This window comes from Marmota marmota, unplaced genomic scaffold, assembly GCF_001458135.2.
Source record: "Marmota marmota marmota unplaced genomic scaffold, marMar, whole genome shotgun sequence".
Lineage (NCBI taxonomy): Eukaryota > Metazoa > Chordata > Mammalia > Rodentia > Sciuridae > Marmota > Marmota marmota.
In genome coordinates, this window is record NW_026000020.1 from 8,891,584 (window position 1) to 8,904,658 (window position 13,075).

Genomic DNA, 13,075 nt, shown 5'->3' on the forward strand with positions numbered 1-13,075 from the left:
AAGCAGGAGGAAAAACCAGGAATGCAGAGCAAAGTCAATGAGGGCCGCAGTTTCCTCTGGCGGGGAGGCAGGGGCAAAGACACTGGGAGGAGCACTGGGTGTTCATCAGTATCACACACATACATACATATGAATTTTTTTTAGGTGCTGGGCTTGAACCCAGAGGTGCTTTACCACTGAGCCACACCCCCACCCTGTCTATTTTTGAGGCAGGGTCTGGCTAAGTTGCTGGGGCTGGCCTTGAACTTGTGGTCCTCATGTTGGGAGTCTCCCCGGCTCCAAAGACTAACTTCCCCATCCCCCAAGAAGAGCCGTCCAATGGTGAGCCCTGGTGGCTCACATGATCCTGCCATTCAATGATGAGCCCTGCTGGCTCACCCGATCCTTACCCACCAATCAGACTAGCCCTGCTGCTCACCTGATCCTTACCCCCAATCAGACTAGCCCTGCTGCTCACCTGATCCTTACCCACCAATCAGACTAGCCCTGCTGCTCACCTGATCCTTACTCACCAATAAAAAAGCATCCCATGCCAACTATCAAGCCACCCCCGGCTCTATAAATATGCAGAGCTGTTCCTCAATAAATGGACATTTTTTCCGACGGCAAGCCTTGATCGTTCTTTCACCTCATGCCTCAGCCTCCTGAGTTGCTAGGATTACAGGCGTGTGCCATTGTGCCTGGTTGTTTTAGCACTTAGAAAGTAAGGTCTGCTTGTGATGGATTATCTCAGTTGTTATGATTTTGCTGCCTTTCGTCTGTTGTTTGAGGACATTTTTCTCTGGAAATCCATGTCCAGTTGGCAGTTAACTTATTCTACCAGTTTGAAGATGGCATGTCATTGTCACCTGGTTTTGATCCTTCCTCTGAGAAGCCAGCAGGAAGCACAGTGCTGCTCCTGTCGCCATCTTTCTGCTTTTGTGTTTCCTCTTTGCTGATTTTTACGGATTTTGCTGAGACCTGTGTGTGGTTTTCCTGTTCCTGCTCCTGCTTTGGCGTCTCACTCCTGTGGCTTTCCTGTGCCACTCTCTCTCCTGACGGTCCCACTCCTGCTTTTCTCCCAATCTTTGTTTGCTATCAAAGCCTGTAAAGACATTTTAAAGAGTTAAAAGCTTTCGGAATCTGCTGTTAGTCTTACCTGTTGAGTTCACGCCTCTCGATATTGGGCTTAGTTCTCAGGTTTGTATTTGCTTCTTTTCTTTCAAGCTACAGTTCTCATGAGATGCTCCCACTTCTCTCTTATTTTCTTGAATTTGTCATTGGCAATTCTTTAACATCCTTGTCTGATAACTACAAAATCTGGACTACCCCTGGCTAGTGCCTGTGCCCTGGGGGCTGGACCTGGCTAAATGCCTGTTTTCTTAAGGTCTAGGAGCTAAGAGTGTTTTTTGAATTATTTTTTAAATGGTGTAGTCGGGCAGGATGGTGTACACCTATAATCCCAGCTACATGAGGCAGGAGGATGGCAAGTTCCAGGCCAACCTGGCAACTTAGCAAGACTCTGCCTCAAAATAAAAAATAAAAAGGGTTGTGGGTACAGCACAGTGGTAGAGCAGCTCTGGCTTTTATCCCAAGTGCCACATAAATAAATAAAAACTTTAAGGATTGTAAAAGAAAGAGAGGAAGAAAAAGGAAACAGAAAGGCTTACGCCTGCAAAACCTAAGATATTTACTGTTGGGTCCTTTGTTAAAAAAAAAAACATCTGCCTGCCCCTGATGTCTAGGTCTGTATCTATCTTTTTTTCTCTTGGTCTATTTCTTAATATGCCTCGAAATAATTTTTTAGTACTAATTTATTACAGTTTACTAAATCCAATCAAGGATTTTTTTAAACGAAGTTTAACATGAATGAAGTGTGCTATTTCGTAAGTTTTTAATTATGCACACACTTTCTGAACCATAATGCAAATTAAGATCTAAATCATTTACAGCACCTCTGAACCCCCTTAAAAAATGTATTCTCTGCCAAAGATAGCCACTCTTCTGACTTTTGTCACCATAGGTTCCTTTTTGCTTGTTCTTAAACCTTATGTGAGTAGAGTGCTACATGGTCTCTGTGTGAGCTCATTGGTGTTTGACTCTGTTATGCAACAGAGACTATATGTAGCCTGTGGTGTGGTGTGGCCCACACAGCTGCACAGAGCAGTAGTTGGTCCTTCTTCACTGCTGTGTAATATTCCACCATGTGAATATCCTAGAGTTTATTCTTCTATAACTGACAGGCTTCTGGGTTTGACTTCTTATATTTTAGACCTACAATCTGCCTGGGATTGTTCTATGTCAGGCTTCTTGCTTTTCCACAAGGATATCTTAGGGAGCCAAGACCATTTGCCCCCGCCATTGCCCTGTGCAGACCCTGAGTTACCAGTCAGGGCCAGTTGCCAGAGGGTCTGTTCCTGGGTCTCCCTTATGTTTTAGTCTGTTCATCTGCCTTGTCACTGCTGCCCTGTCGCAGTGCCCGAGACTTCCCTTGATGTCTTCTTACAGAGTACTGCAGAGGAATTCAGGGCTTGGAGTCCCATTTTTTTTTTTTCAGGGATTATAGATGAGTAAATTTCTGATACCAGATAAATAAGCTGTGTAGGGGGAAGGATTCCTGTTTAGTCAGGGGGTGTGTGGAAGCACAACGGCCCTTCCTGGCTGCTCCTGCTTTTCAGGGAGTGCTGCCCCCAGGTGCTCTGAACAGCATTCCCACCCCCCCACCCCCGTCCCCCGCACATGCTCTCCCTGGCTGTCCCCAACCTGCAGGCTGCGGAGCATCCCCCGCACCACTCTCAGGTTCTCTCCTTAGTCACCCTCCCCTGCCTGCCCACTCCAGCCAAAAAAAGATGCAGAGTATGAGGATGAAAAACTGCGATTCACCAACCATCCATCTGGAGCTCCCGGCAGATGAAGCCCAAGGCTTCGCTTTGGTTTGGCTCTGGCTCCGTTTTTCCTTTCCTTGGAGAGTGTAATGCTGTTTTTACTTTTTATGCTTCTCAATTGTTGGTCTCTCTCATCTATTAAACTTTTCTTAATTATAACATTTTAAAAGCTATTTTAATTAAAATATCTTTGGATAGTCTCTCCTAGAGCAGAGATAAGATGTGTTTTGAAGCAGGGTCTCACTGTGTTGCCCAGGCTGGTCTCAAAACTCCCAGGTTAACTGATCCTCCAGCCTGGGCCTCCCGAAGAGCTGGGACAGTGAGTGTGCCCCATCATGCCCGGGCCATTATGTTTTAAAGTGTGATGTGCGATTTGCCAGCCTGGGTTAAAAACTCATGGCTAGGGCGTGGTGGCACATGCCTGTGATACCAGTGACTCTGGAGCTGAGGCAAGAGGTTCACAAGTTCCAAGGCAGCCTCAGCAGCTTAGCGAGGCCCTGAGCAATTTAGCAAGACCCTGTCTCAAAATAAAACATAAAAACGGCTGGGATGTGGCTCAGTGGTTAAGCCCCTCTGGCTCAATCCCTGGTACCAGGAAAAGGAAAAAAAAAAGGTGGATGGCTAACCTTCCCAAAATGGATTTCAAAGGTTTAAACATCTGTAGAAACAGTTTTCTCTTTGGGTGAGAAAGAAATGTAAGATCAATATTGGGGGTGGCTATTGGAGGAAGGCTGGGGATAAGACCTGGCCTACCTTCAAGGCCTCAGTTCCTCTTGAAGTCATGTGAGGAGGGTGTATCTTAGAGCTGGTCACGTGGAAGCCCCTTCCCTGCACATCTTCCTTCTAAACCTACAGCTGATGGAAGGACGGTTGTCTCTGGTGATACCAGAGTCACCAGAACACATTTTATTTACTAGGGTAAACATTTTGCCACATCCAGCGGAGGGAAAAGTCAGGAAGATCTTCATAAAACAGAACAGCTGAAGGTTCCTGGGATGTGTGTACTAGAGGATGGTGTCATCTAGAAATAATAAATGTGTTATTGTTACTATGGGTGAGTTAGTGAAATGTGCTGTTCTTAAGAGTAACGTTTATTAAGTGGATTGTAGGTACCAGAGTTGGGCCAGGTTCCTTAGAGCATTATCTCAGTGAACTCTCAACAGTAGGTGTAGGTGGTATTTTCCTTATGTCATAGGTAAGGAAATCAACATTTGGCTTAGAAAGGTTAAGAACATACCAGGTGTAGTAGCACACACCTGTGATCCCAGCGACTCAGGAGGCTGAGGCAGGAGGATTGCAAGTTCAAGGCCAACCTGGGCAACTGAGCAAGATCCTGCCTCAAAATGAAAGATAAAAAGGGCTGGGCATGGAACCCAGTGGTCGAGTGCCCTGGGGTTCAGTCCCTGATACCACAGCAATGACAACAAAAAATGTAAAAGAACTTGTCCCACATTTTAGCCTGACTGCAGACTCATGTTCCTGAGATTCACTTTCAACTTCTTTCTGAGTCTCTGAAATCCATTAGTATTTTCAAATAGTAGTTGATGCTGATAGTAACTCAGTGTTGTATCTCAGCATTTAGTGTTAATGTGGACAGCTCTGAAATCCTTTAATTAGCAATAATTGGGCTGTAGAACCAGAGCTAGCAAAAGAAATGAATGAGGCCAGCCTTCTTTCTGCAAATGTCGCTCTCCAACAAAGGAGATTCATATTTTACAGGCGGAAGTACAGGATACATGTGGCAGCAGCCCCCAGTTGGTGGCATCTGCGGTCACAGAGGCATCAGTGCCTTGTGCTGAGCTGCCTACCAGGCCTGGGACAGCAGCCTTTGCCTGGAGAACATGGGTGCAGATTCGAGTAGCCTGCTCTGGGTGACCTCTTGGGTCAATGTTGAAGGGAGGGTTCGGTTGAAGCTGATGTTCATATGCAGCTGACAGTCACTCCTCCACGCACCCACCCGCCGCTCAGCTAGCTCCCCTCCTCTCCCTGCAGGAGCTGCCTCCTGAGCGTGGAGCCAGCCATCAGCACCAAACACCTGCCCTACCAGAGCTTCCAGCTCTTTGGCTTCGACTTCATGGTGGACGAGGAGCTGAAGGTCTGGCTCATCGAGGTCAACGGCGCCCCCGCTTGTGCTCAGTAAGCCTGATGGTGTGCTGGGGAGGGCGGGGTGGACGTGCACTTGGGATAGTTTGACTGAAGGTTCATACTGACCCTTTGCTGCTGCCCCAGGGTGTGCCACGCAGACAGGGGTCTTGGGGAGGAGCTGGCTGATGGGGGGCTTAGCTGTGCCATTTGCTTGCCCATTTCCTCATGTGGTTGCCAGGTGGGTGGCAGATGCCACGAGAGCTTGCAGCAAAACTAATAGTGGCAGAGAGACCCCCTCATGTGGCAGGTGGCATGGGCAGGATCCTGCCAGGAGGGGAGACGGGAGGTTCAGGGGTAGCCCAGGCAGGAGGTCGTCTGAGAAGGCACCTGGACGCCATGGAGCGGGAGGTGGCACGCAAGGAGAGAGTGTTGGGGCCCCAGAGGGCGTAGGGTCGGCTTGCAGACGGGAGGCGGCGTCCAGGGGGACAGCGCCCTGTGCTGGGCTCCGGGCAGGTCTGGGAGGTGCTCAGGTGGACGGAAGCTGCCCGGGGTCTCCTGTTCCTTCTCTCAGCAGCAGTACTTATGCTGTGTGCGGAGGGGTGAAAGGTGGAGGTGGGAAGCACGTTGGGACCTTCTGTGGAAAGACCCAGGTATGGGGCAGGTCAAGGGGACAGAATCCCCTGCGGTCCTGACGCCTCTGAAGACCCACTTTCATGCCAGTAGGACCCTCTCATGGCTCCGTGTCCCCTGTTGGGGAAATGGAGGTGATTTTCCAACGAGCAGCGTGAACCATTTGTAGTTGCCTGATGACTGACAGGTGTGGTTCTACCTACCTGTCACTCCCTGCAGCTGACACAGGCTCCCTAGGTCGCGCACCCTGGCGAGGGAGCAGAGGCTCTGGCCCAGGCCTCTGTGGAGAGGAGCTGTGGGCAAGGTGAGGGGCCAGGTACAGGTACCACCAGGACAAGAGCGAGGAGGAGGGTCAAGGGGTGTGACTGAGCCGAAGGCCCAGTGGGAACTGAGGTCCACTGGGGGTGGGAGCAGAAGGTCTTCACGCTCCCCTTCTCCACCTCCGCGGTAGTGGGCCCTGCGTCTCCTGTGTCCTTCTGTCAGAGTCGCCCTGTTCCATGCTCTGCGCTGCCCTCCCTCCTCTTGCCCTTCCTACTCCCTCATCTTGCTGCCTGGCTCCTCCCACACAGATTGTCTCAGCTCTTCATTCCTGGGAGGATGTCGGATCCTGGGAGGATGTCGTAGGCAGCCCCTTCGCCCTCCTCTCCACAGACTACCCCGCCTCTGGGGCTGGAAGGCCACCACCCTATCCCCACAGTCTAAGTGGGAAGTGGACACAGATCCTTCCTCCCCTGCCGGCACCCTCATCTTTGCCCCCTGAGCCATGGGCTCTGCCTCCCACCTCCCTGTCCTCTGCCTTCCTCTGCCACCAGTACTGACGCTCTGGCAGGTCATCTGCCAGCACCATGGAGGCTGTTCCGAAGAGCCCCCTGGGTCTGCACTTCTGCACTGCGCCATAAAATACACCCTCCCCAGTGCAGCCAGAGTGGAAACATGGAAACCAGATCTCGGGTTGCACCTGAGATTAGAACCAGACCCCGCCCTCCATCCTGAGGGCGGCTGCCCACTGTCCAGCTTTGGGGGCCTCTGTGCTGGCTACAATCCCTATATAGAGCCCCCTCCGCCACCACCAGTCTCACCATGACCGGCTCCTTCTCTGCCAAAATGGCATCTCAAGGAGCCGTCCCTGGACAATCCCAATATCCTCCAGCCAGAGTCTTAGTAATTCCCTTCATGTGGCAATTGCCACCAAGTTGACTAGCTTCTGTTCCTTTCTAGGTGGCATAGACCATGAGGGGGTGGCCTGGGTTCTTGTTATCACTCAGTTTTGGAGCCCAGCACTGCCAGGCACTCAGTTCTCTATAAGCGATGGTTGCATGAACAGACACATGTTCCTGGTTAGCACTGCTCCTCCACGAGTTAGTAATTGCAGTAGAGACATCGTAATATCACCTTTCTACTACCTAGTGGCTTTGGTGGGAGATTTACTTATGTTTGGCCCATCCTTACACATCAGCGGAGATGGGGGCAGTGGAGTGGGCTCTCTATGGAGAGCTTTGAGAGTGTCCAGATGGGGCCTCTGAGTGCCATGGTGTGTACTGAAGTCAAGGGTGCCATTGCATCTTGGTGGTGGGTCAGGGAACAGGATGAAGAATGCAGTCAGACTTACAAGTATAATGTGTAGAAAAGAAAGAAGGGGACCCTGCTGTGTGGAGGGGGAGTGATTCTGTTTTAGTTTATTCTTGAAGCTTATTTGTATATTAATGAAGCAGTTCCCATCAAAGTGGTGCCCCCCTATAGGGTAAAAACCCTTGAGCAGGGCCCCAGCAGCGGTACTGGAAGGCTAGTGTGCTTCTTTTACCCCATGAGGAGTTAAGGATGGATGCCCTGTTATCCCAAGGCGGCCAGCACCTTGCTTGGTAATTTTTCCTGCTCAGGAAGGGCTGAGCCACCTGAGAAAATAAAGTCTGAAATAATTAGTGAAGAAATAAAAGACAAAGTGAGAATTGCAGTTTTAAGAGGCATGGAGGCCCTGATAGGTCCAGCCCTCATAGGAGCTGGAGCTGAACAACTAGAAAATGGCTCCAGCGGTGTGAGGGGGTATGTCAAAGGCAGGGATGAGGTTTCAGGGGTGGAGTCTTGCTTCATGAGGTTTTGCAGTCAGCAGGTTGATTGGCATCTTGGCAGGCTACACCCATCTCTGAGAGGCTATGGGGCTCCAGCAGGTCACCCCATCCATCTGTGTGGGACCTGGCAGAGCTGAGTGTCTGGGCCATCTTTAAGCAGTATTGCCACTGTTAAGTCCCATAATACCAGATTTTCCTATTTCCTGGCTGTGATGCCTGTTTGGTCCACACATAGTCCACAGATGGCTCTCGACACCCAAAGGGGAGGGTGGAGGAACAGCAACTTCTCCCCAGTTAACCCAGAGTGTGAGGCAGTGCTCCGATGTCCTGCCCACCAGCAGCAGCCCTGTGTTCCAGTGGAGACTCGCAGCTTCCCTGAGGAGCCGTGCAGAGCAGGGCCCCAGGCTTCACAGCTTGCATCTGTCTTTTCTGGGCTCTTCTCCCTGGCTCCCCAGCTGCCACTCCATGTCTGCTCGAGTCCCTCTGCTCGGTCTTGGTGGGAATGGCAGGGTCTCGGGACAGGTAAAGAAGAGTGTCCCCAAGGAAGTCCACTTGAGGAAGGAGACAGATGCTACCCAGGTTATAGTATTATGAGTATATTTCAAGTATAGCAATAGAAAAGTGAACAGATGTTGTCTTTTTAAATTTTTTTTTAGTTGTTGATGGACTTTTATTGCATTCATTTATCTGTATGTGGTGCTGAGAATCGAACCCAGTGCTTCACACATGTGAGGCAAGCGCTCTACCACTGAGCCACAGCCCCAGCCCAGATGCTGTCTTTTTGGTACATGATTTTGCATAGGGTGGGGTCTTACAGTGAGCTGGGCCTGGAGGCTACCTGAGCCTCCTCGCTGAGGTAGGAGCCAGGGCCCTGAGGTCTTGTTCTTGTGCTGAAAGAAGTGTCTTTTCAATGCCTGTTCACTTGTTCACCAAGGAGGAGGAGGAGAAGGGGAAGCTGAGGTGGGTCCTCTCCTGGAAGGGCAGATGGCTCTCATGCTGTTGAAATTGCCTGTCTTCCCTGTGGTTAGAGCAGGAGTTGTCTGATCGGTTCACCCGGCGGGCCTTTGGAGCTGTAGATCAGTGGCAGAGCACTTGCCTGGCATGCGTGAGGCACTGGGTTCAATCCTTAGCGCCACTTAAAAATAAATAAGTAAAATAAAGGCATACTGTTCATCTACAACTACAAAGAAAAAAAATTAAAAAGAAAAAGAAGCTATTTGTTGAGATAATTCATTACTTTCTCTTTTTTTTTTTTTTTTTTGGCATTGGGAGAACTCAGGGACACTTAATGCTGAGCCACATCCCAGCCCTTTTTTGTATTTTTTTTTTTTTTACAGACAGGATCTCATTGAGTTGCTTAGGACCTCAGTAGATTGCCGAGGCTGTGTTTGAACTTGTGATCCTCCTGCCTCAGCCTCCTGTGCAGCTGGGATTATAGGCACACACAGCTTCTGAGAGAATTCTTTGCCTGCATGAGCTGCCTCCTGAGTTATTTGTCTCTGTGGCGGAAGCCAGTTTTATAATGATGGTCATGAGATGGGATTTCTAGGGCAGAGCTTGGTTTAAAAAAAAAACACGAGAGAAGCCTTTGTTTTTCCCTTGCACGTTGATGAACATCCTCAGTGACTTTTCTGAAACTCGTTCCAGGAAGCTCTACGCAGAACTGTGCCAGGGCATCGTGGACATAGCCATATCCAGCGTCTTCCCGCCCCCAGACGTGGAGCAACAGCCTCAGCCTCAGCCGACCGCTTTCATCAAGCTGTGAAGGACGGGATGGAGATGGGAAGAGAGAGCCCTGGCACGGTGTGATAAGAGAAGGCTACTCCGGAGAGCCCCCACGGGCTGCTCAGGGCGCTGCCCAAGCAGAGCGCTCCACAGAGCCGTGGAGGCTTTCGGGACCTGAAGCCGATGTCCCTGAGGGAGGAGCAGGCCAGCCTTCCGAGGGGGCACCATCAGTATCTGGCTGTTGAGTGTGCTCTTCTTTGCAGGTCTTTCCGTACTTGGCCCTGGGCACAGAGCCTCTCCTCCCGGGATGGCAGGCGCTGCGGCCTCCACGGGGGTCCTTCCACCTGCTGCGGCCTGAGCTCTGAGCATTGCTGCAGCCCGCTGTTCTGGGACACAGTGGCCCATTGTGCGTTCTGGAGGTAGCCCGTGTGCTCCCTGCTCATCTCCTCCACCTCGTTCCGCCCCACTAAACTCTGGACACGCATGCACCAACTGTCCTTAGTTTTGTGCCGTGCATAGTGTCTCAGGGAGGCCGTTTTCTCGCCCCCTTCCTGGTGGCGTGCCTATCGGGGGTCCTGGGATTAGGCACCGAACAGCACAGACTGCTGTCAGTCTGCTCTCTGCATGTTTTAGAAACAAAGCAGCCAGTCTGCCAATCCTGTAAGCATCAAATAAGCATGAGAGGAAAAACATATCGTGCTTTACTTAATAGGTGGGGTGGGTGGACAGGGTCTTTGGACATGGTTCTCACTTATCATTGTTTAACGAGAATTCTAGATGCACATTTGCTGAGTTCCCTTTCCTTCACTCTATTTTTTTTTTTTTTAACCTTTGTAAAGCTTCTCCAAGGGTTGGAGAAGGGAGAGTTCCACTCTCCAGGTGGCCCTGGCCGGAGGGAGGTGGCGTTCCCTCTTATGTTCTCCTGTGCTCCAAGCAGTCCCTGGAGCTGCAGGGACAGTTTCTGAGCATCTATCCTGCAGATGGGTGAGGTGTGGTTTAGAGCTGGACACAGCATCTGGGAGGCCTCCACAAACAGGTTCATTCAGATGTGGTTTCCAAGTAATGAGTCGATTGACAGAGTGGGAGCAAGATGTCGTTTGTGTTCAGTGTGAGATTAGAGTATTCGGGAAGTCACAGCAGATGTGTGGAAAGCTTTCTTGGGGCGTGCTGTCTTCCATTATTCATTGTTACTTGGCAGTTTCTGTAGTCAGGTGACTTGAAGAAGGAGAAGGAATAATGTCGCCTCCTCAGGTACGATGAGATGTGGGAGCTTATGGCGACAAAAAAGGAATAGTGATTAAGACTGATTTCATAGGTGTAGCAGTGGGTGTGGGACGGGAAGGTGATACATTGAAGTGGCCTCCCGGCTGGCTTGGCTCTGCTCAGCTGGTGATTTGGAATTACAAAGTGAAAGTCCTCCTGGTCACCTGGAACATGGAGAATGAAGTTTGCATCCAGAGTGAATTCACACAGCCAGTGGTGAGGCAGCCGAGGGGCTGGTGTCTGGGAGTTCTGAAAAGGCAGAGAGAAGATGCATGTCCACTTAGAAAGTGGAGGGTGCTGGGGCCCTGGCAGGTCTACAGGACTGTGGAGGTTTTGTATGCACTGGGACTCAAGTCAGGGGCACGGGAAAGTTCTGCAGCTCTTGCCATGAGGAAGCTAAGGGATCAGCTGTCAGGAGGAGTGCGACTCCTGGCAGGGCTTCTAAGAAACCTGCATTCACACATGCATTTGAGGGAGGTGAGGCTTTAGGTAAAAGAGGTCCTTGTGGTGGGTCCCTCACAGGGTTTCAGATACGGATCTCTTTTATGTATCTCTTCTGCTTAAGGTGGGAGGTTGGCTCAGAGCTGCCCCATGTCCCTCCGTGCCATCCTTGGCACAGAAGGCCACACACCTGGCTCCCCATTGGCTTTGTTCCTTAGTCCAGATGCTGGGGAGGCGGCGCTGCTTATTAGGACACGTTGATGCCGACCTTGGCTCTGTCGTTGATCGCACAGTGTCCATTGAGCCTGTTACCTTTCTGTGCCTTAGTTTCTTATCTCATGGAAGAGACTGCAGCCTGACCCGAGGATCAGGGCTTGTCATGAGGATGAATGAGAACCAGAAGAGCACCAGGGTTCTCATGCTGGAGACACCTGGGAGCTGGCAGAGAATGCTGGCGCCCCCGCTTGGCCAATTCCGTCAGAGCCTCAGGCAGCAAGATGTCTGGAGATGCCTGGAGCCACTGCTTGAGGAGGAAGGAGAAAAGCATGATTAGCTTGGAAGAATCACACAAGGCTTCTTAGAAAATTCATTTTGGAAATGAGCATTTCTTTCAGAACAGTCAGACACTGATGTATTCATGGCACAAGCCGGTGTTGTCAAGCAGGTTCTGTTTGCTTCCATCACAGCATTTGGAAATTCAAACATGCTTTCATTCACTTCAACAGTGCATGAATCCTTGGTGGGGAAATGTAAACATGTGACTTTATAAATCTAAATATGTGCTGAAGTTTTAATTATGAGAAAAAAAGCCTCTTCCCTCACACTTTACTCCTAAGATAACTATAAGCTCCATTTCACCAAGAGCATCTAAGTGCCTCAGTGTTCAGATGGAGCGGAGCAGGTGCTGCCCATGTACCAGCTGACATGATGTGTCACTACGCTCCTCAGGCTGATGGTCACATGCATGGGATATCGGGGAGGGCTAGAAGTGTACTGGGATCCACAGAACCAGCAGGTGTTAATGAAGCCACAGGTGTGTTCATTAACAGCTGAGGTGTCTGCAGGCATGGACAAAGCCCTGTGGTGGGGGTGGCTCTGCTACCCAGCACAAGGTGCCAAAGTGGGTCGCATGTAGCACGTGGGTGCCATCGAGAACTCAGTAGTATATGTGTCTCTGGTCCTGAACACAGACTCTGTACCTAAGAGGACATGATTTCTGAAATGAGGTGATTTTATGGATGTCTAAAATGCCTGGTGCATTAAAGATATTCCAAGTGTTTTTGCCCCCATGTGTCTGTCATTTACTGTAGTGTTGGCTGTCCTAGGATGTCCCTCACTATTTAAATCCATGACACCATTATCCAGGGGGAGGCAGACTTGCCCTATAAACAGGCAGCTAACAAATCCCTAGGCTTTGCAAGCTGTGTGGGATCTCTGTTGCATATGCTTTGGGTTTTCCCCCCAAACTTAAAAAAGCAGAAAAACTAGTCTAAGCTCATAGACCACACACCAACCAAGCCAGATGTGGCCATAGTCCGCTGACCCCAGGACACTGCTCATTACATCAGCCAACAGATTGTCCTTCAGAACTGCTCTGGGGTGAAGCATCAAAGCCATTTCAAGTGCTGAAATCTGTTCCCCATTTTTCACACGTCTTGTGTATTGTGTGGATCCTGGTTGTGGAGGACAGTCAGGAGGAGTTGGAGGGGCTTCTGAAAGGAGGCAACCTCCATGGTGAGCTGGAAGGCCAAGGTTCCTTCCTGAGCGTTTTACTTGGGGCAAGTCTTTATGTGGCTGTGAAGCACAAACACCTCAAGGTTTCACACGTGAAAACAGTCACTAACTTGTCCCTTCTTATGCAATGTGGCGGCATGCTTTGCTCTCCCTAGATACAGCTGGCTCACCCCAGGGGCTGCTTATACTCCATAGACCGACTTCTAGCACAGATGAGGGTCTTTCCAAGCCAGAAACCCTGGCTTAGGTACCCTACTCCAAAGAAGT

General features: G+C 50.3%; 1 protein-coding gene across 3 annotated transcripts in view; it reads left to right on the forward strand.

The window, feature by feature from the left end:
- The window catches only part of Ttl (tubulin tyrosine ligase), a 34,338-nt gene extending 21,987 nt beyond the window's left edge, over positions 1 to 12,351 (forward strand). For 2 of the 3 annotated variants that reach the window (XM_015499764.2, XM_048810382.1), the window contains exons 6-7: positions 4,857 to 5,000; positions 9,293 to 12,351. In XM_015499764.2, coding sequence (XP_015355250.1) covers positions 4,857 to 5,000; positions 9,293 to 9,410 — 262 coding nt within the window. In that variant the 3' untranslated portion in view covers positions 9,411 to 12,351. The remainder of the gene's footprint in view (positions 1 to 4,856; positions 5,001 to 9,292) is intronic. The other variant, XM_048810381.1, reaches the window with a different exon arrangement.
- Positions 12,352 to 13,075: the final 724 nt, after the last annotated feature.